Source organism: Elephas maximus, chromosome X (assembly GCF_024166365.1).
Source record: "Elephas maximus indicus isolate mEleMax1 chromosome X, mEleMax1 primary haplotype, whole genome shotgun sequence".
Lineage (NCBI taxonomy): Eukaryota > Metazoa > Chordata > Mammalia > Proboscidea > Elephantidae > Elephas > Elephas maximus.
In genome coordinates, this window is record NC_064846.1 from 79112840 (window position 1) to 79133895 (window position 21056).

A 21056-nucleotide genomic window follows, 5' to 3' on the forward strand; every position below is an offset into this window, starting at 1 on the left:
CACACGACAACTAAGAACCCAAGAGACAGAAAGGGCCACATGAACCAGAGACCTACATTATCCTGAGACCAGAAGAACTAGTTGGTGCCTGGCCACAATCGATGTCTGCCCTGTCAGGGAGCACAACAGACAACTCCTGAGGGAGCAGAAGGCCAATGGGATACAGACCCCAAATTCTCATAAAAAGACCATACCTAATGATATGAATGCGACTAGAGGAATCCCAGAGACAGTGCTCCCCAGAACTTCTGATGGCAGAGGACAGGAACCATCCCCGAAGACAACTCATCAGGCATGAAAAGGACTGGTCAGCGGGGGGGAGAGAGATGCTGATGAAGAGTGAGCCAATTAAATTAGGTGGACACTGGAGAGTGTGTTGGCAACTCTTGACTGGAGGGGGGATGGGAAGATAGAGAGAGAGGGAAGACGGCAAAATTGGCACGAAACGAGAGACTGTAAGGGCTGACTCAATAGGGGGAGAGCAAGTGGGAGAAGGGAGTAAGATGTATGTAAACCTACATGTGACAGACTGATTGGAATGGTAAATGTTCACTTGAAGCTTAATAAAAATTAATTAAAAAAAAAAAAGCATCTACAGCAGTTCTTTGACAGGAAACTGCCTGAAATTCAAGCCAGATTTAGAAGAGGACGTGAAACAAGCGATATCATTGCTGATGTCTGATGGATCCTGGCTGGAAGCAGAGAATACCAGAAAGATGTTTATCTGTGTTATATTGTCTATGAAAAGGCATTTGACTGTGTGAAGCATAACAAATTATGGAAAACATTGCAAAAAGAATGGGAATTCCAGAACACTTAATTGTGCTTGTGAGGAACCTGTACATAGATCAAGAGGCAGTTGTTCGGACAGAACAAGGGAATACTGTGTGGTTTAAAGTCAGGAAGGGTGTGCCTCAGTATTGTATCCTTGCACCATACTCATTCAATCTGTATGCTGAGCAAATAATCCGAGAAGCTGGACTGTATGAAGAACAAGGCATCAGAATTGGAGGAAGACTCACTAGCAACTGGCTATATGCTGATAACACAACCTTGCTTGCTGATAGTGAAGAGGACTTGAAACACTGATGAAGATCAAAGACCACAGCCTTCAGTATGGATTACATTTCAATGTAAAACAAAAATCCTCACAACTGGACCAATAAACAGCATCATGATAAACGGAGAAAAGTTTGAAGTTGTCAAGAATTTGATTTTACTTGGAGTCACAATCAACACCCATGGAAGTGGCTTTCAAGAAATCAAAAGATGCATTGTATTGGGCAAATCTGCTGCAAAAGACCTCTTTAAAGTGTTAAAAAGCAAAGATTGTGCTTTAAGGACTAGGGTGCACCTGACTGGAGCCATGGTGTTTTCACTCACCTTATATGCATGTGAAAGCTGGACAATGAATGAGGAAGACGGAAGAAAAATTGATGGCTTTGACTTATGTTTACAAAGAATATTGAATATACCATGGACTGCCAGAAGAACAAATAAATCTGTCTTGGAATAAGTACAACCAGAATGTTCCTTAGAAGAGAGGATTGGTGAGACTTCGTCTCCCATACTTTGGACATGTTATCGGGAGGAATCAGTCCCTGGAGGACGACATCATGCTTGGTAAGTAGAGGGTCAGCGAAAAAGAGAAGGACCCTCGGTGAGATGAATTGACACGGTGGCTGCTTCAGTGGGCTCAAGCATAGCAACGATCATGACGATGTCACAGGACTGGGCAGTGTTTCGTTCTGTTGTGCGTGGGGTCTATGTGAGTCAGAACCGACTCGACGGCACCTAACAACAAGAATTTAGTATTTCTTTGTATGAATGTAACATTTTCTTTATCCGTTCTCCTCTTGATGGACGTTGGATTGTGAGTGTTTATAAAATAGTACTTATTTTATTTATCTAATTAACAAACATTTATGTAATACATACTACGTGCCAGGTACTGTTCTATCTTCTTTACAGATATTAACTCGTATAATCCCTAAAAGAATCCTATATGAGATAAATTGGCATATTCTCTTTTATAAATGAGGAGAGTAAGGTACCAAATCCAAAATAGCCACATCGTTGCTGTTGAGTCAATTCCGACGCATAGCAACCTTACAGGACAGAGTAGAACTGCCCCATAGGATTTCCACAAGAGGGGCTGGTGCCAAGAGGGCTCCATATTCTCATTCTATAAATGAGAAAACTAAGGTATAAAGAGGCTAAATATCTTATTCAAGATCACACAACCAATAGGTGGCAGAACTGGGATATGAAACCAGGATGCTGCCTAAAAACAATGCAGCAACATGTGTGAGAGTTTCTCTGACATCTGTACCGAACAGTGGAATTGCTGCACTGTAGAAAATCCTATGAAGCAGTTCTGCTCTGCACACATGAGGTCGCCATGAGCTGAAATCGACTTGACAGCAACTAACAACAGGTGTGTACATCTTCGACTTTACTGTTATTGTTAGCTGCCATCGAGTTGACCACTGATGCATGGCAACCCTGTGCACATGGGAATGAATGGCTGTCTGATCCTGTGCCATACCCATGTTGAGTTGCAGGTCAGACCACTGTGATCCATAGGGTTTTCGTTGGCTGATTTTTCAGAAGTAGATCTCTAGGCAGTTCTTCCTAGCCTGTCTTATTCAGGAAGCTTCACTGAAACCTGTTCAGCATCATGTCATTAGTTGCTGTCAAGTCAGTTCCGAGTCATAGCGACCCCTGTGTGCAGAGCAGAATGGCTCCATAGGGTTTTCAAGGCTATGACCTTTCACAAGCAGATAACCAAGCCCATCTTCAGAGGTGCCTCTGAGTGTGTTCGAATCTTTTGACTAGTAGTCAAGTGCTTTACCATCTGTGCCACCAGGGGCTCAGGACAGATGGGTGTGCATTGTTCGGGAGTTGAACCCAGGTCTCCCACATGGAAGACAAGAATTCTGTCACTGAGCCACCACTGCCTCTTCCTCCAAACTGATGTTTTCCATCCCTACTCAAAGACAGCGAGTTGGTTTGTTTTACCCAACTATCAGCAGTAAATAGCTATTCACTTTGTGGAACACATTCCCTTAATGTGGAATGTTAATCTAATGCTTTTATTTGTATTTCCTTGATTAATAGTGAATTGAATATCTTTCCAAGTGTTTATTAGCCATTTGGGTTTCCTCTTTTTTTGCCTGTATATATACTTTTTGCCCATTTTCTGTTGGACATTCTGCCTTTTTTTAATAAAAATTTTGTAAGATATTTGCATGTATCTTTCCCATTCCATGGCTTGTTTTTTCCCTATCTTTTGTTGTCCAGCTATTTGTAATCTTAAAATGCTACTTTTTTCAATCTTTTACTTGATAGCGTTTGCTTTTTCCACCCTATTTAAGAAATCTTTCCCTACCCTGAGCTCATAAATATAGCCTCCTCTATTTTCTTCTAAAAAATTTGCCTTGTGTCTACCTGAAGTTGATTTTGAATATGGTGTAAAGCGGGATGTAATTATTTTCCCCATATGGTTAACCTGTTGTCCGCAAACCATGTTTTGAATGGTTCATTCTTATCCCGCTTGTTTGTAATGCCCCGTCTATCATCATCATTTCCATATATGGATGAGTTCTTTGTATTAATTTCTTATTGCTGCCTTAGCAAATTACCACATAGTGGTTTAAAACAGTACACATTTATTATTTTACAGTCGCAGGTCAGTAACCCTGGTGGGGTAGTGGTTAAGTGCTATGGCTGCTAACCAAGAGGTCGGAAATTCAAATCCACCAGGCGCTCCTTGGAAACTCTATGGGGCCGTTCCACTCTGTCCTATATGGTCGCTATGAGTCAGAATCAACTCGATGGCAATGGGTAGAGGTCAGAAATCTAAAATGTGTGGGCAGAGCTGCCTTCCTTTTGGAGAGAATCTGTTCCTTGGCTTTTCCAGCTTCTAGAGGCTGCTTGTATTCCCTTGGTCTGTGGCCCTCTTCCAGCAATGGCATCACTCCGACATCTGCTTCTGTCTTCCATCTCCTTCTCTGACTTTGATCCTCCTGCCTCCTTTTTATACAGACCCTTGTGATTACATTGGAACCACCTGGATAATGCAGGCTAAACGACCCATCTCAAGATCCCTGACTTGGTCACATCTGCAGAGCCCTTTTTGCCGTGTGAAGTAACGTGTTCACAGATACTGCAGATTAGGATGTGGAAATCTTTGGTGGGGGGCAGTATTCAGACTACCACATCTTCTTTCTGGGTTTTTCATTATCCTTTTCTTATTTTTTTTAAAAATGCTTCAAAGGTCAGCGGAGCAAGGGCGGGGGTTTGGGGACCATGGTTTAAGGGGACTTCTAAGTCAATTGGCAAAATAATTCTATTATGAAAACATTCTGCATCCCACTTTGAAATGTGGCGTCTGGGGTCTTAAATGCTAACAAGCGGCCATCTAAGATGCATCAATTGGTCTCAACCCACCTGGATCAAAGGAGAACGAAGAACACCAAGGTCCCACGATAACTATGAGCCCCAGAGACAGAAAGGGCCACATGAACCAGCGACCTACATCATCCTGAGACCAAGAAGAACTAGTTGGTGCCCAGCCACAACTGATGACTGCCCTGACAGGGAGCACAGCAGAGAACCCCTGAGGGAGCAGGAGATCACTGGGATGCAGACCCCAAATTCTCACAAAAAGACCATACTTAATGGTCTGACTGAGACTAGAAGAATCCTGGCGGTCATGGTCCCCAAACCTTCTATTGGCCCAGGACAGGAACCATTCCCGATGACAACTCATCAGACATGGAAGGGACTGGACAGTGGGTAGGAGAGAGATGCTGATGAAGAGTGAGCTATTTGTATCAGGTTGACACTTGAGACTGTGTTGGCATCTCCTGTCTGGAGGGGGGAAGGGAGGATAGAGAGAGTTGGAAGCTGGCAAAATTGTCATGAAAGGAGAGACTGGAAGGGCTGACTCATTAGGGGGAAAGCAAGTGGGAGTACGGAGTAAGGTGTATATAAACTTATATGTGACAGTTTGACTTGATTTGTAAAGGTTCACTTGAAGCTCAATAAATGTTAATAAAAAAAATAATAGTAGGAGACTTCACCATACCACTTTCTGTGAGACATAGAACATCAAGAAAGAAGCTCAATAACGACATGGAAGATTTAAATGCCACAATCAACCAACTTGACCTCAGAGACATATACAGAACACTACACCCAACAGCTGCAAAGTATACTTCCTTAAAAAGAAAGAAATAGGACTACCATATGATCCAGCAATGCCACTCCTTAGAATATATCCTAGAGAAAAAAGAGCCCTCACACTAAGATATATGAGCCCTCACACTAAGATGTATGCACACCCATGTTCATTGCAGTACGGTTTGCAATAGCAAAAAGATGGAAGCAACCAAGGAGCCCATCAACAGATGAATGGATAAACAAATTATGGTATATTCACACAATGGAATACTATGCAATGATAAAGAACAACGATGAATCTGTGAAACATCGAGGAATCTGGAGGGCATTATGCTGAGTGAAATTAGTCAGTCGCAGAAGGACAGATATTGTATGAGACCACTATTAAAAGAACTCAAGAAAAAGTTTAAATACAGAAGAAAACATTCTTTGATGGTTACTAGGGTGTGGAGGGAGGGAGAAGGGGTGTATTCACTAATTAGATAGTAGACAAGAATTATTTTAGGTGAAGGGAAGGACAACACACAGTACAGGGGATATCAGCACAACTGGACTAAACCAAAAGGTAAGAAGTTTCCTGAATACAATCAAACACTTCGAGAGACAGAGTAGCAGGGGCGGGGGTATGGGAACCATGGTTTCAGGGGACATCTAGGTCAATTGGCATAACAAAGTGTATTAAGAAAACATTCTGCATCCCACTTTGGTAAATGGCATCTGGGGTCTTAAAAGGTAGCAAGCGGCCATCTAAGATGCATCAGTTGGTCTCAGCCTGCCTGGAGCAAAGAAGAATGAAGAACACCAAAGACACATGGAAAATATAAGCCCAAGAGACAGAACAGGCCACATAAACCAGACTCCATCAGCCTCAGAGCAGAAGAACTAAATGGTGCCCAGCTACCACCAATGACTGCCCTAACAGGGAACACAACAGGGAATATCTGACGGAGCAGGAGAAAAGTGGGATGCAGACCTCAAATTCTAGTAAAAAGACCAGAGTTAATGGTCTGACCGAGACTGGAGGGACCACAGAGGTCATGGTCCCCGGACTCTCTGTTAGCCCAAAACTAAAACCATTCCCAAAGCCAATCCTCAAAGATTAGACTGGACTATGAGACATAAAATGATACTGGTGAGGAGTGAGTTTCTCAGCTCAAGTAGACACATGAGACTGTGTGGGCAGCTCCTGTACAGAGGCAAGATGAGAAGGCTCTGAGGGGGCAGGAGCTGGTTGAACGAACACAGAGATACAGAGTGGAGAGGAGTATGCTGTCACATTGTAGGGAGAGCAACTAGGGTCACATAACAATGTATGTGTAAGTTTTTGTGTGAGAAACTGACTTGAATTGTAAACTTTCATTTAAAGCACAATAAAAAAAAAGTCTGCCTTGAAAAAAAAATATTTCATTGTGTTTTTGGTGGAAATTTACACAGCAGATTAGGTTTGCAGTTACCAATTACTACACAAATTGTTCAGTGATATTGGTTATGCTTTTCACAATGTGTCAACATTGTCATTATTTCCATTCTGGATGTTTCATTTCCAGTAATCTGGTTTCCCTTTCCCCTTACCCTTACATCTTCGCTGTAGAATACTTGTTGACTTTAATACAAACTTTTATATTAATATTTCTCATTTCATGCTAGATGTTTTGTTTCCAGTAATCTGGTTTTCCTGTCCCCTGATGATTTCATCTTTGTTTAGGAGTAATTGTTGACCATTTGGCCTCATATAGATGATTTTTTAAAGGTGTGCAGTACTGACAGATAATATTCTTTCTTATATGAGCGAATCTGTTATTTAGCTAAAAGGTGTCCTTGGAATAGTTCTGGTTCAAGGTTTAAAGATTATCTCAGGACAATAGTCCCAGGGAGTCATCTAGTCTCAATTGGTCCTGTAAGTCAGGACTCTTTAAGAATTTGAGTTCTGTTCAACATTTTTCCCCCTTTGATCAGGAACCATCTATTGTGGCCCTGATCAATTGTTAGTGGTAGTTGGGTACCATCTAGTTCTTCTGGTCTCAGAGTAGGTGAGGCCATAGGTCATGTAGACTATTAGTCCTGTATCTTATGTTTTAGATTCATCCCTTTTAAATGTACTCTTGTTGATAGTTGTGTTAGCTGAATAAAGTTTTCGGGAGTCTAATCCTGCTGTCTGTTGTGTCGCTAACTCTCACGCAGGGAACTGTATCTATGGCAATCTCACGTGGCCTGAGTTGAGATCATACCCCTTCAGAGAGCTTTAGCAATTGCTTTCACCAAGTCCCCTGGGGTACCATTGAACTAGAGTCACTTTTCATGGTATTTTATTGGTTAGGAATGTCTTGGATCATGTAGTAGCATAATTTCAAACCCCCAACCTTTATATGATCAGACCACTAGTTACAAATACTGAGGTGTAATCTTTCTCCACCTAGGGCTTAAGATAAAAAGAAACATCTTTGTTTTCTCTCTCTTTTTAGTGAGTTTTTTGTCCCTAGAGAACCCTTTCACTGAGTGTGTAACCCTTTAAGGATCCAGATGTTATGAGAGAATGTCTCATTTTCTACAACAAAAAAAAAAAAATTTTTTTTCTTTCTTTTTGCCTTGTTTGCCCTCTCCTGTCCCCATATTGGCATTAAAACTCAAGCCCTTAGATCACAGAGATTGACAAACTCCTTAGAGCTTCTGCAGCATTAATTCATGTGTTACTGCTCTGGCTTTCAGTTGCCAGTTTATTGTTAGCTCCTAGGGTTTGGTTTTTTTTAGAGGTACTTAGTTTTATGATAAGCAAAATCTCCAGGGGTGGAGTCTCCCAAAGTCTTCCCTGCTTGATTCCTCCTCAACTCTTCTCTATGGTGACTTCTTTTGGGTGTCTCATACATCACTTCTGGAAGCTCTTTGTAGTCTCATGTACTGTAGGTATTCAGTAGCTAATTTGGAGGGGATACCTAACCCTTGATTAGGAATACTTTTGGCTTGGCCACTATTCTAGGCTTCAACATTGTATATGATTGACAGGTGCAGCTCTGCAGGGTCAAAATATAACTAATCTTAACCTCTGAGGGATTCTTAATACCATGATAGAGAAAACAGTAAATTACTATCAGAATCCTTTTTCTGTAAGACCAATTATTATATGTAAGTTACTTAACAGAAATAATATTACCTTAATTTTCAACATACCAATTTAACCTAATATTTATTTTCTTATTCTCTTTCTAGGATGTGTGCCGTGTTTGGTGGAATATATTGTCTTCACCATTCAGTACAGTGCCTTGTAGTGGACAAAGACTCTGGAAAGTAAGCATGATATAAGTAACCTTCCTATAGTTACACCCCAAACACAGGTGAAAAATGTTAAAGTCGATTTAAAAAAAAATACGATTCTTCAAAGATGCACCTTGGTATTAATAACATATCAACCTTGATTAAAAGTAATTTGTGTTTAGGTCCTCCAGAACAAGGAAAGTGAGTTCAGAATATAGAAACTAAATTAATTGCCCTGCAATATGACTATAGCTCCTGATCATCCAAGCTCGGAAGACAAATCATTTCAACTGCCGGGGGTTGGTGATGAGTGATGTTGGTTTTCCTTGTGGCCTTACTTCCTCTAATTGATTTTCATCAGATGACAACAAAGCCCTCTGTTATTGCATTTTTAAAAATGAAGCTCACCTAAAGACTCATCAGATTAATCTCTGCTGATAATGCGTGTCACTCCAAGAGAAAAGACTTTAACGAGATTTTAGGTAGATTGTTGTCATAAACTATGCTGCCCTCTTAACTGAGGATAAATTCTTTTACAATGGTATCAGGCCTGTAGGCTGATTTAGGATTGAAATAAGAATATACTTTAAAAAAAAAAAAACTGAACACCATCTATTGATCTGTGTATTTTTATCTTTCTAGTATATTTTTCTAGGATTTCTTACTTCGTTATTAAGATATGCTCTTGTCTGAAATATACTAAATAAAATATTATTCCACAATTTCTAGGTTTTACCTTGAGGCTTAAAGGGGTCAACTGGATCAAGTTTCAGGAGCTATTTAAATTTCTGTGTGTTTTTCTTTTTTCTTACATGTTCTTAAGCATTTATTGACCTATATCTCTTAGATGACTGTTTTCAGGAATATATGAAGAAACAGTATTGTTCAGGTCATAAAACACTTTTACTATCCTGAACCAGAAGCTTAAACAATATAAATTGTAAGCTGTTTCTTTCATTATGCAATAATTTTGTATAGTTTAGTGGCATAAAATGTCTATTACTCTCTTATATACTAGTTTATAGCATAATAACTAGTATTTTGAAAGAAAAACAACTCAAGAAGCATGTAATATTCCATGAACAGTGAATTTGCTTCAGAAAAGTAATTCTGTAGTATAAGATAAAATTGACATACAGTTTAAAGGCTTATAAAGTACTTTTGGCACTTTAACAGAACGATACTACATAAATGAAAAATAATAATCTACAGTGAAAAATCTGTCCCTAAAGCCCCAGGATATTCATGTCTTGGCTCATGAAAACTCTGTAGAGGTTCATGAAGGAATAGTTGTCTTTATGACTCCCAGAGTCGTTTTTCTTCATGCATTCATTTTGAAGCAAGAGTGTGTTCCCATGACTGAAAGCCAGATAATGAATTGCTTGTTTGGTGCTTATTCACTGAGATCCTTCTACCCTTTTGGGTCCCATTCCAGTCTCACATGTTACTCTCAGTGACATAAGGAATTTGCATGGTTCATGTCTTTTTTTTTTTTTTTTAAACACAAATAAACCAGCACAGTAATACCGTTTATTGAAGTAAAGGCTACATTTACCTTACCTTTGACTTAGTTTTTAATTACATTCTCTGAACAGAGGAACTCTTCTTCATCATCTGCCGCAGGTTCCAGTTGCATCAGTAGCTGAGGCATAAGGGTCTGAGAGTCAGAATACTTCTAGACTGGTAGTTTTCAAACTTTAATGTGCCTGAGAATCACCAGGTAAACCTACCCAAAAAAATGCAGATTTCTGGGCCTGCCTCTTAGAGTCAGATTGGGTCATATGCTTAAAGTAGGGACAATGGTTTTTCTTTTTTTTTAATTATGATTTAGGTGAAAATTTCAGAGCAAATTAGTTTCTCATTCAAAAATTGATACACAAATTGTTTCATGGCATTGGCTGCAATCTCTCGTTGTGTCAGCACTCTACCCCTTTTGCTTTCCACCCCCGGTTCATCTAGTCCATCCAGTTTTCCTGTCCCCACCTGCCTTCTCATCTTTGTTCCTAGGCACATGTCGCCCATTTGATCTTGTGGACTTGATTGATCTAAGGAGCACTTTCCTCACGTGTGTTATCATTTGTCTTATAGGCCTGCCTTAATCTGGCTGAAAGGTGAACTTTGGGAGTGGCTTCAAGTTTCAGTTAGAAAAGTGTCCAGGGGCCATAGTCTTGGGGGTTCCTCTAGTCTCTGTCAGACAAGTAAGCCTGGTATTTTTCATGAATTTGATCATTTGTTCTACATTTTTCTCCCACTCTGTCTGCGACCCTCTGTTGTCATCCCAGTCAGAGCAGTAGGTAGTGGTAGCTGGGCAACATCTAGTTCTCCTGGTTTCGGAGTCCGGTGGGCTGTGGTCCATGTGGTCCATTAGTCCTTTGGACTAATTGCTCCCTTGAGTCTTTAGTTTTTTTTCCCTGTCCTTTGCTCTAGACTGGAAGGGACCAGTTGTATCTTAGATGTCCACGCACAAGCTTTTAAGACCCCAGAAGTTACCAGCCCACCTACTGCCGTCGAGTCGAAGTTACCAAAGTAGAATGTAAAGCATTCTCTTAAGAACTGTGTTGTGCCAATTGATGTAGATGTTTCCCAAGTCTCTGGACCTTTGCCTTTAAGCCTGGGAACTTCATCCCCTGAGGGTGTTTAGTTCTGTCTAAGAGGTTTCCCTGACTGTGCCACTTGTGTGTGCTATTGTCTGTATTAATAAATGAACATCTATCGCCGTGCACCTCTGAACCTGTATCTGCTGCTCGGTGTGTTCCCTTACCCCCTCCGTCACTTCTTGACATATCTATCTGTTGAGTAAGGCGTCCAGACCCAAGGTTGGCCGCTTCGCCAGGAGACTGAAAAAAGACTCTGGAACCAGCGATCGTGACATAGGATTTATTGGGAAGCTTACTTACAGGACAACTTCAGCCCAGGGCAACAGCTGGACCAGTTTAGCACTCTGCAACCACCTAGCAGGGGCCACAAACTTATATACCGTTCCAGCTGGGACCAAGGCTCATTGTTTTCTCCCATATTCTTGGGCAACCAGCGTTCCCAGGGACTTCACGTCCAGTCCCAGATGTTTTTCTTCTTGTTGCGAAGATGTTCCCTGGCCTTGGCCACCAGCCCAGTCAGAGCACTCCCAGCCTTGTAACTCAGCCCAAGTCCATCCCGGGTTCATCCCTAACATGTTTTGGGGAAGAGCAAAACTGACGCCATTAGGAAGGGATGCATATAGTTGAATAGCATTACCCTATACTACCTCTGTATCAATTCGTAGATTATTGTTTGTTGATTCTATTGTTGCAGGATTGTCTGTGCTATAGTAGTTGCCATAGCTGTCGTGTTGTGCTGACTTCTCCCGTATAGTCTATTGCCTTTCCCTTCACCAATATTAACTCGTGTGTACTATCACTTTGGTAATTTTACCTCCCTCCCTCCCTTTCCCATCCCTGGTAATCATCAAAGAGTCTTTTTTTTTCTTTGTGTAAACCTTTTGTTGTTACTTTATAAAAGTGGTCTCATACAGTCTTTATCTTTTTGTGACTGACTTATTTTACTCAGCATAATGCCCTCCAGATTCATCCATTGTGTGTGTGTACCACAGTTTGTTAATCCATTCATCTGTTGATGGGCACTTAGGTTGCTTCCACCTTTTTGTTATTGTGAATAATACTGCAATGAGCATGGATATGCATGTGTCTATTCGTGTCACAGCTCTTATGCCTTTAGGGTATATATCTAGGAGCGGGATTGCTGAATCATATGGTATTTCTATTTCCAGCTTTTTGAGGAAGTACCATACTGTTTTCCATAGTGGCCATACCATTTTACATTCCCACCAGCAGTGTATAAGAGTTCCAATCTCCCCACACCCTTCCCAGCATTTGTTATTTTCTGTTTTTTCATTAGTGCCAGTAATGTCAGGGTTAGAGTGTATCTTGTAGTTTTGATTTGCATCTCTCTAATTGATAATTTATCGTGAGCATTTCTTCATGTTTGTTAGCAGCCTGAATGTCTTCTTTGGTGAAGTGTCTGTTCATTTCCTTTGCTCATTTTTTAATTGGATTTTTTGCCCCCCCCCTTTTTTTTAGATGTTGAAGTTTTCTATAAATTTTAAAAATGAGACCGTTGTCAGATATATCGCAGCCAAAAATTTTTTCCCAATCTGTACCTTCTCTTTTTACTCTTTTTGAGAAATCTTTTGTTGAGCATAAGTGTTTAATTTTTAGGAGGTCCCATTTATCTAGTTCATTTTCTTCTGAGTGTGCATTTTTAGTTATGCTTGGTAATCTATACCATGTATTAGGACCCCTAGTGTTGTCCTTTGGAAAGCCTGGTGGTGTAGTGGTTAAGTGCTACGGCTGCTAACCAAAGAGTCGGTCTCTTTCTCTTCCATATAAAGTTAGTGATTAGTTTTTCCATCTCATTGAAGAATGCCGCTCGGATTTGGATTGAGATTGCATTATATCTGTATATTGCTTTGGGTAGTATTGACCTTTACAATGTTAAGTCTCCCTGTCCAAGAGCATGGTATGTTTTTCCATTCATATAGGTCTCTTTTGTTTTCTTGCAATAGTGTTTTCTAGTTTTCCTTGTATAATTCTTTTACCTCCATAGTTAGATTTATTCCTAAGTATTTTATCTTTTGGGGGGCTGTTGTAAATAGTATTATTTTCCTGATTTTGTTTTCTCAGTTCTCTTTGTTGATGTAGAAGAATCCAACTGATTTTTATATGTTAATCTTGTATCCTGCCGCTTTGCTCAGTGCTTCTATTGGTTCCAATAGCTTTCTTGTAGAGTCCTTAGACTTTTCTATGTATAGAATCATGTCATCTGCAAAGAGGGATAGTTTTACTTCCTTACCAGCGTCAATGCCCTTTGTTTCCTTTTTTGTCTTATTACTCTCACTAGGACTTCCAGTACAATGTTGAATAAGAGTGGTGATAAAGGGCATCCTTGTCTGGTTACCGTTCTCGGGTAGAATGCTTTCAGATTCTCTCCTTTGTGGGTAATGTTGGCTGTTAATTTCGTGTAAATCCCCTTTATTATGTTGAGAAGTTTCCCTTCTCTTCCTATTTTGCTAAGAATTTTCATCAGGAATGGGTGTTGAACTTTATCAAATGCCTTTTCTGCATCAATTGATATGATCATGTGATTCTTTCCTTTGTTTTCTTTATTTGGTGCATTATGTTCATTCATTTTCTAATGTTGAGCCAACCTTGCATGCCTGGTGTGAATCCCACTTGGTCATGATGTGTTATTTTTTTGATATGCTGTTGTATTCTGTTGGCTAGGATTTTGTTGAGAATTTTTGCATCTGTATTCATGAGGGATGTTGATCTGTAGTTTTATTTTTTAGTGATGTCTTTGTGGCTTTGGTATCAGGGTTATGCTGGCATCATAGAATGAATTTGGGAGTATTCCTTCCTTTTCTGTGTTCTGGAATAGTTTCAGTAGAATTGGTGTCAACTCTTCTCTGAATGTTTGGTAAAATTCTCCAGTGAAGCCATCTGGACGAGGGCTTTTTTTTTGTTGGGAGTTCTGTGTGTGTGTGTGTGTGTGTGTGTGTGTAACCCCTTCAATTTCTTCTTTTGTTAGGGGTCTGTTCAAATCTTCTACCTCAGTTTGTGTTAGTTTAGGTAGGTAGTGTGTTTCTAGAAATTTGTCCATTTTCTCTAGGTTTTCAAATTTGATGGAGTACAATTTTTCATAGTATTCTGTTATCCTTTTTATTTCAGTTGGTTCTGTTGTAATGTCACCCATCTCATTTCTTATTTGGATTATTTACATCTTCTGTTTTTCTTTTGTCAATTTGGCCAGTGGTTTTTCAATTTTATGAATCATTTCAAAAAACCAGCTTTTAGTCTCGTTGATTCTATTGTTTTTCTGTTCTCTGTTTCATTGGTTTCTGCTCTAATTGTTATCATTTCGTTTCTTCTGGCGACTGTGGGTTTCTTTTGCTGCCCTCTTTCCAGTTGTTCAAGTTGTAGGATTAATGTTTTGATTTTTGTCCTTTTTCAATGTGTGTGTTTATTGCTATAAATTGCCCTCTGAGTGTTGCTTTTGCTGTGTCCAGAGGTTTTGGTATTGTGTTTTTGTTCTCATTTGATTCTAGGAATTTTTAAATTCCATGTTTGATTTCTTCTGTTACCCAGTAGTTTTTAAGCAGGATGTCATTTAAAAAAAAATTTTTTTTTCCATTTATTAGATTTTTTTTTTCCTTGCTTTCCTGTTATTGATTTCTATTTTTATAGCTTTATGGTCAGAGAAGATGCTTTATCTTATTTCTGTTTTTGAATTTGTGAAGGCTTGCATTGTGGCCTAAAATGTGGTATTTTCTGGAGAATGGTCCATGAGCATTGGAGAAGAATGTGTGCTTTGCTGCTGTCGGGTGATGTGCTCTGTATATGTGTATTTTTGGTTGATTGTGCTGTTTAGATCTTCTGTGTCTTTGCTAAGTTTCTTTTTCGTTGTTCTGTCCTTCACTGAGAGTGGTGTGTTAGTCTTCTTGTATTATTGCAGAAGTGTCTACTTCTCTTTTCAGTGCAGTTAGAGTTTGTTTTATGTATTTTGGAGCTCTGTCATTGGATGTGTATATATTTATTGTAGTTATGTCCTCTTGGTGGATTGCCCCTTTCGTTTATTGTGGTTATGTCCTCTTGGTGCATTGCCCCTTTAATCATTATATAACGTCGTCCTTGTCTTATATAATGGATTTTGCTTTAAAATCTATTTTATCAGAGATTAATCTTGCCACTCCTACTCTTTTTTGGTCATTATTTGTTTGATACATCTTTTTTTTTCCATCCTTTGAGTTTTAGTTTATTTATATCTTTGTGTCTAAGGTGTGTCTCTTGTAGATAGCATATTGATGGGTGATGTTTTGTAATCCATTCTGCCACTCTCCGTCTCTTTACTGGTGTATTTAGCCCATTTACATTCATTGTGATTGCCCATATATATGAGTTTATTACTGTCATTTTCTTATGTTTTCATTGTTGTTGACTGTTTTTTCGTTCCACTTAATTTTCCATACCTTTTTTTTTTTTTACATGTGGCTTGTCTCTTCATTTCCTTCCTCTTTTTTGGTTTTTGATGCCCCTTCGTTGGTGATCTTTCATTTTTCCTGAGCTGCTTTCAGGATTCTTTCTTTGTCTTTGGTTTTGGAAAGTTTGATTATGATGTCTCAATGTTCTTCTACTGGGTTCTTTCCTGGATGGGGTTCGTTGTGCTTCTTGTATAGTTATCTTCTTGTCTTTTATGACATTAGGGAAGTTTTCTGTAAATACATCTTCAACAATTCTCCCCGTGCTTTTTATTGACTTCTCCCCTTCTGGAATTCAATCATGCGTAAATTATTCCTCTTAATAGTGTCCCACATAACTCTTAGGCTTTCTTCATTTTTTTTTAAATTGTTCCTCAGACAGATAGCTTCCAGGGTTTAGTCTCCTATTCCACTGATCCTGTCTTCCACCGTTCCAGTTCTACTCTTAATGATGTTCCATTGAGGTGTCAATTTTATTTTTAAGCTTCTAGATTTTTAGTTACTGCTTCTGTACTGTTTCCAGTTGTCTTTTTTTGTCATTTCATTCTTATATTGTTTTCCTTAATTCTTCTAGTGTTTTGTCTCTGCATTCTTTGGTTTTGTCTCTGTTCTCCATAGTTTTCTCTGTGTTTTCCTTGATTTCTTTGAGGAGCCTATATGTAATCCTTTTGAATTTCCTTATTGGGACGCTCCATTACCTTTTTTTTCTCAGGGAGGGTTTCTGGTTCTTTATTTTTGTCACTTGCTGTGGCTCTCTTGCCCTGCTTCTTTAGGTGGTTTCCTATTGTCCGTTGTCTCCGGGACATCAAGGGGTTATTGTATTTATTTTTCACCTACATAATTGTTTGCTGGGTCTTGTGTTTTTGTTGTTATTTTCTTTTGTTTTGGCAATTCCTGACTAGTGTGTCTGGAGTGTGCTCTGGTCGCTGGACTGGCCATCTCCGAGCCCTCCCTACTTTTCTTTGGGCAAATGAAGTGTCAGGTAGGTGTAGGAGCTCGGGTCTGTGTTTACTCATCTTGCAGGGCAGTTTAGGGTGGGTTGGTTTGGCTTTGGCCTCTGTCTTCAGTTTGGTCACTCAGGACTGGGACTGATGTTCTCTCTGTAGGTGGAACTGCAGATGTACTGGGTGTGATGGACGAGTGGGGATGTGCTCTTTTCCTTTTGCTGGTCGTGGGGGAGGAATGTGTGGGTGGTGGGGGGGTGGCTGGGGGACGTTCACACATTCCCTCTACCTCCACCTCCTCCTGGGCAAGGGAAAGGAGGAAAGTGCTTCAAGGGAGTTGCACACATAGTTGTAGCTCCTCTGCCCCTTGCTGGGCAGGATAGGGGATGGATTTGATTCTGGCAGATGCACGCATAGTGGTGTCACCTTGCATTAGTTTATGGGAGGAAGGAAGAGGCTGCAGGGTAATGTGCGCATAGTCGAGTCTTCTCTGCCCCTCACTGGGTGAGTTAAGGGGTGGAGTCACTCCTGGCAAATGCATGCACAGTGGTAATGCCTCATGTCAGGTCGGGGAGGGAGGAAGGGACTGTGGGGTGATTTGCACACAGTCACAGCTCTTCTGCCCCTCATTGGGTGGGTTAAGGGATGGAGCTTTGTCTGGTGGGTACACACACAGAGGTGCTCCTTATGTCAAGCAATATCTACAATATTCTCAATGTATTGAAGTGCATTTTAAGGCACTGCTGGGGGTTGCACACACAGTCATATTTCCTCTGCCCTTCCCTGGGTGGGCTAAGGGAGAAAGTTGCACCTGGTGAATGCACGCACAGGGGTGTCTCCTTGTGTCAGTTGTTGGGGGGAATGGGGCTGTGGTGGGATGCACACACAGTCACAGGCCCTCTGCTCCTCACTGGGCAGGTTAAGGGAGAGAAACAGAAATGCCACCTCGTGCCAGATGGAGGGAGGGAGGAGGGAGTGATGGGCAAGTTCTCTCACGGTCCTGCTGCTGCTGCCCTCCACCAGGCCCTTGGAGGGGAGAGTAGGTATCAGGCAGGCACATGCATGGGAGTGCACCTAGTCTTAATTGTCAGGTGGGCTAGGGGAGTAGTGGATAGGGTTGGATGGGGTGGGGAGAAGTACATAGGCTCATGTTATGATCCCCCAGTCAGGCAAAGCGGTACGGATATGGGACGTTCTGCCATCTCTGATCAGTAGGATGAGGTATATTCCTCTGGCTAGGATAGCAGATGCCAGGGTACCTTATGTCCACTGCAGCCAGCAAGCGGAACCCGTCCTCTCGAGTGTGAGGGGGTGGCGGCACCTGGGTACCTGTTGGATGGGAGAGCGCCCACCGACACTCCGCGGATCTACCACCTCTTATATGCCACTCACCCTTGAGGTCAAGGGCCACTACTCTTGATTATCTCCAGTTCCAAGTCTGGCACCCTCCCTGTCTCTGCTTCTTTCCATGTGTGTCTGTAGAGGTTGTCTATCCCTTTTGGAAAAGTCATGAAGTTGCCTCGCTGTTTTCTTCACAGGTGGTTGTTGCTGGCTTTGTCCTAAGTTAGCCACAGTGGGCTGGAATGGCTGGCTGAGCTCTGCCTTTCCATGTTACTCCTTTTTCGCTGCTTTCCATATTCCTTCCAATCAGTATTTGGTTCGGTCCTTAGGCTTTCTTTTTTGATGTTCAGGGTTCCTGGATGGTTATCTGCTTCTGTTTTGCTTGGTTTTCTGGGTCTTTGGTGCAGGGGGATGTTACAGTATATGTGACTAAGCTGCCATCTTGGGTCTACCTCGGATTTTTCATTTTTAAGAAGCATCTCATGTGAATTTAATGTAGGTATCCCTTAGATGCCACTGAGAAACACTGATCTATAAGAAAAAGTTGACGTTCGGTGGTAGAATTCTCACCTTCTGTGCGAGAGACCCGAGTTCAATTTCGAGCCAGTGTCCTCCAGTGCAGCCACCAATTGTCTGTCCATGGAGGCTTGGATGTTGTTATGCTGTTGAACAGGCTTCAGCAGAGCTTCCAGACTAAGAGAAACTAGGAAGAAAGGCCTGGCAATCTACTTCCAAAAAGTGAAGGAAAAAAAAACCCTATGGATCACAACAGTTCGATCCCATTGTGTATGGGGTCACTATGAGTTGGGGCCAACTAGGCGGTAGCTAACAACAGTTGTGTTCCATGATTGACTGGGGTCTCTAGGTCTTAATTCATTCCAAGGCCTTATCAAGATGAACCTGCCATACCTACTAGTGATCAAATATGAATTTAAATACCAGGCAAACTGCTGCTAATTTCATATTTCTTTTATATCTCCATAGAAAGACAAACATAAAAATTACCTAAAAACTCCTAAGGTAGGAATAAAGATCGGGTAGCCCTGGAATGAAATTAGAAGACCTACAATTCTATTACTGTCACCGAATGGCAGTGAGAAAGTCTCTTTTCTCTGGGTCAGTTGCTTTATCTGTAAGATAAGGTAGATGGACTGTACAGTGATCTCCAAGTCCCCTTCCAGGCCTGACATGCTTTGACTGAGTTACTTTAAAGTTCTTAACTTTTTTAATTAACATTTAGAAATAGACAATTATCTTAGTATTTTATATGCCCAAGTGTAAGCCAATTTCGCATATTGAATAATCTCCAATATTCCCAGTGAGAAGTTAAAAAAATTTTTTTAAACAACTGGTATACATATACTTGCATGGATATAAATGGAATAGCAAAAGGTATTCTTGTACTATTTATTATTGTATTACTAGAACCCAAGTTTTCCATTTAACATCATCTTTTTTTTTCTTATTCATCTTGGCCACTTTGCATTCTGTGTATGATTTTCTCACTGGAAAATTTATTACATTCCATAACTATTTGTGTACCATTAGGACATTCTAAAAAAAGTTTGTCCTGTATTCATAATATTCATGATATCTACAATATTCTCAATGTATTGAATTGCATTTTTAAGTGATCTTTAAAAGTTTTATTTAAGAGACAGCCAGTACTTGGTATTTGTACATTCATACCTCCAGTAATAATTACTAAATTCATATTAATATTTTACTTCTTTTTCTGTAAATCTATTCTGTAAAGTATTCCCTGTAAACATCCAAAGCTAGCATTGATTGAATTTGGCTCAGGCTAATGTATCTTTCCCAAACGCTACTTTCTTGTTCAAAATCAAATAATTGAGAGATACCAGTAATAGGAGATATTTTGTAAGGACTTGAATATAAAGTAAGGGATAATTATTTTGAGGAAAAAAACTTGGCTTTATGTTTAAGCATGTCTAGCACGCATTTCTTTTTAAGTGTTCCAGTGATTCAGACAATTATTTATACTAAATGTAATTAGAGTATTGAACAAGGAATTTGCAGATATTTACATTTGTCCTTTATGGTCTCAGACTACCTTTCTTTCCCTATCTTTTTCTTTGGAACACTTGACACCCCCTCTCCTACTTGATCTGGTTAAGAGCTATTCGTGCTTAGATCTAAGGTTATTTCCTCATCACACAGACTAGATCAAAACCCTTAGCCTCCCCTCCTCTCACAATCAACCCCTTTTATGATTATTTGATTGTAAGTTCCCTGTAAGAAAAGGCAGAATCCCACCACCGTATCTCAGAACCAAGGCAGGTTTCTAGCACCCAGTGTGTTAAATAAGTGAATGAAGATTAAAGACTGATGATGGCCTTTTTGTGCATTTCTTTTCACCTTCAATTGAGGAAAACCGATAGAAGCAAAAATGATCATCACATCGAGTTTAACGTGGTGATTACACCTGAAAGTGTTATACAAACTTTTAAGAGAAGAAATAGGACATTTAGGAGGCACCTGAAATAATGGTATATGGAATATGTAACCAGCTGCATACCTATTTTCAGCCAGATCTTATTTTTTATTTTTGTTTAATTTGCTTTTCCTTAGATCCAGGTTGCCTGCGTGCTCTTCACTGTATTATCCATTGCTTCTGCTTTCTTAATGGTATCGGTGGATTTTTTCTATCCTCTCTCACTAATTTCTAATATCCCCTCCTCTTGATTCTTTTTGGAAACAGAATACTCTTGTTGAACAGTTTTCTTTTCCTTTGCAGCAGTACTGACCATGTAAAACTTAAATTTAACCATGTAGCAGTACATTATTTGATATTTGGATAGAGTAGGTTTGACCTTGGACCAGATGACATCTGTAACCTATAGTCTGGATCTAATTCAGCTAGTATTCCACATATGCTTTAGCAGTTTCACTAGATTTCCTTCTGTGAATATTTCTTAGAGATGCCTTTGTCTGATGTCAAGAGTAACTATGCCTTTCCCAAATATTTAACACTTAACACTTAGTAATGAATAGTATGTTAGAACAGTCGTGAGGTGATTTACTCTTAATAGCATTTGTTGTTGTGGGAAAACTGCTGAATCTGTGATTTGGCATGTCCCATTTGCAAAACGGCAGTGATTATATTCCAGATATTTAACCTCTGCCAACTCTCATGCTAGTTGCTGTGGGGTTAAAGAGATGAATAAAACATAGACCCTACCCTTGTGCACAAAGAGACTTTGGTAAAGAATGTCGTTGTATTTGTTGTTGTTCTTGCCTCCCTACTCATGGCAACCTCATGTGTTACAGAGTAGAGCTGCTCC

At 40.2% G+C, this 21056-nt stretch overlaps 1 protein-coding gene across 3 annotated transcripts in view; it reads left to right on the top strand.

The window, feature by feature from the left end:
- Positions 1–21056, top strand: part of CHM (CHM Rab escort protein) — a 224859-nt gene that overhangs the window by 146426 nt on the left and 57377 nt on the right. For all 3 annotated transcript variants that reach the window (XM_049873274.1, XM_049873273.1, XM_049873275.1), the window contains exon 9: positions 8392–8469. In XM_049873274.1, coding sequence (XP_049729231.1) covers positions 8392–8469 — 78 coding nt within the window. The remainder of the gene's footprint in view (positions 1–8391; positions 8470–21056) is intronic.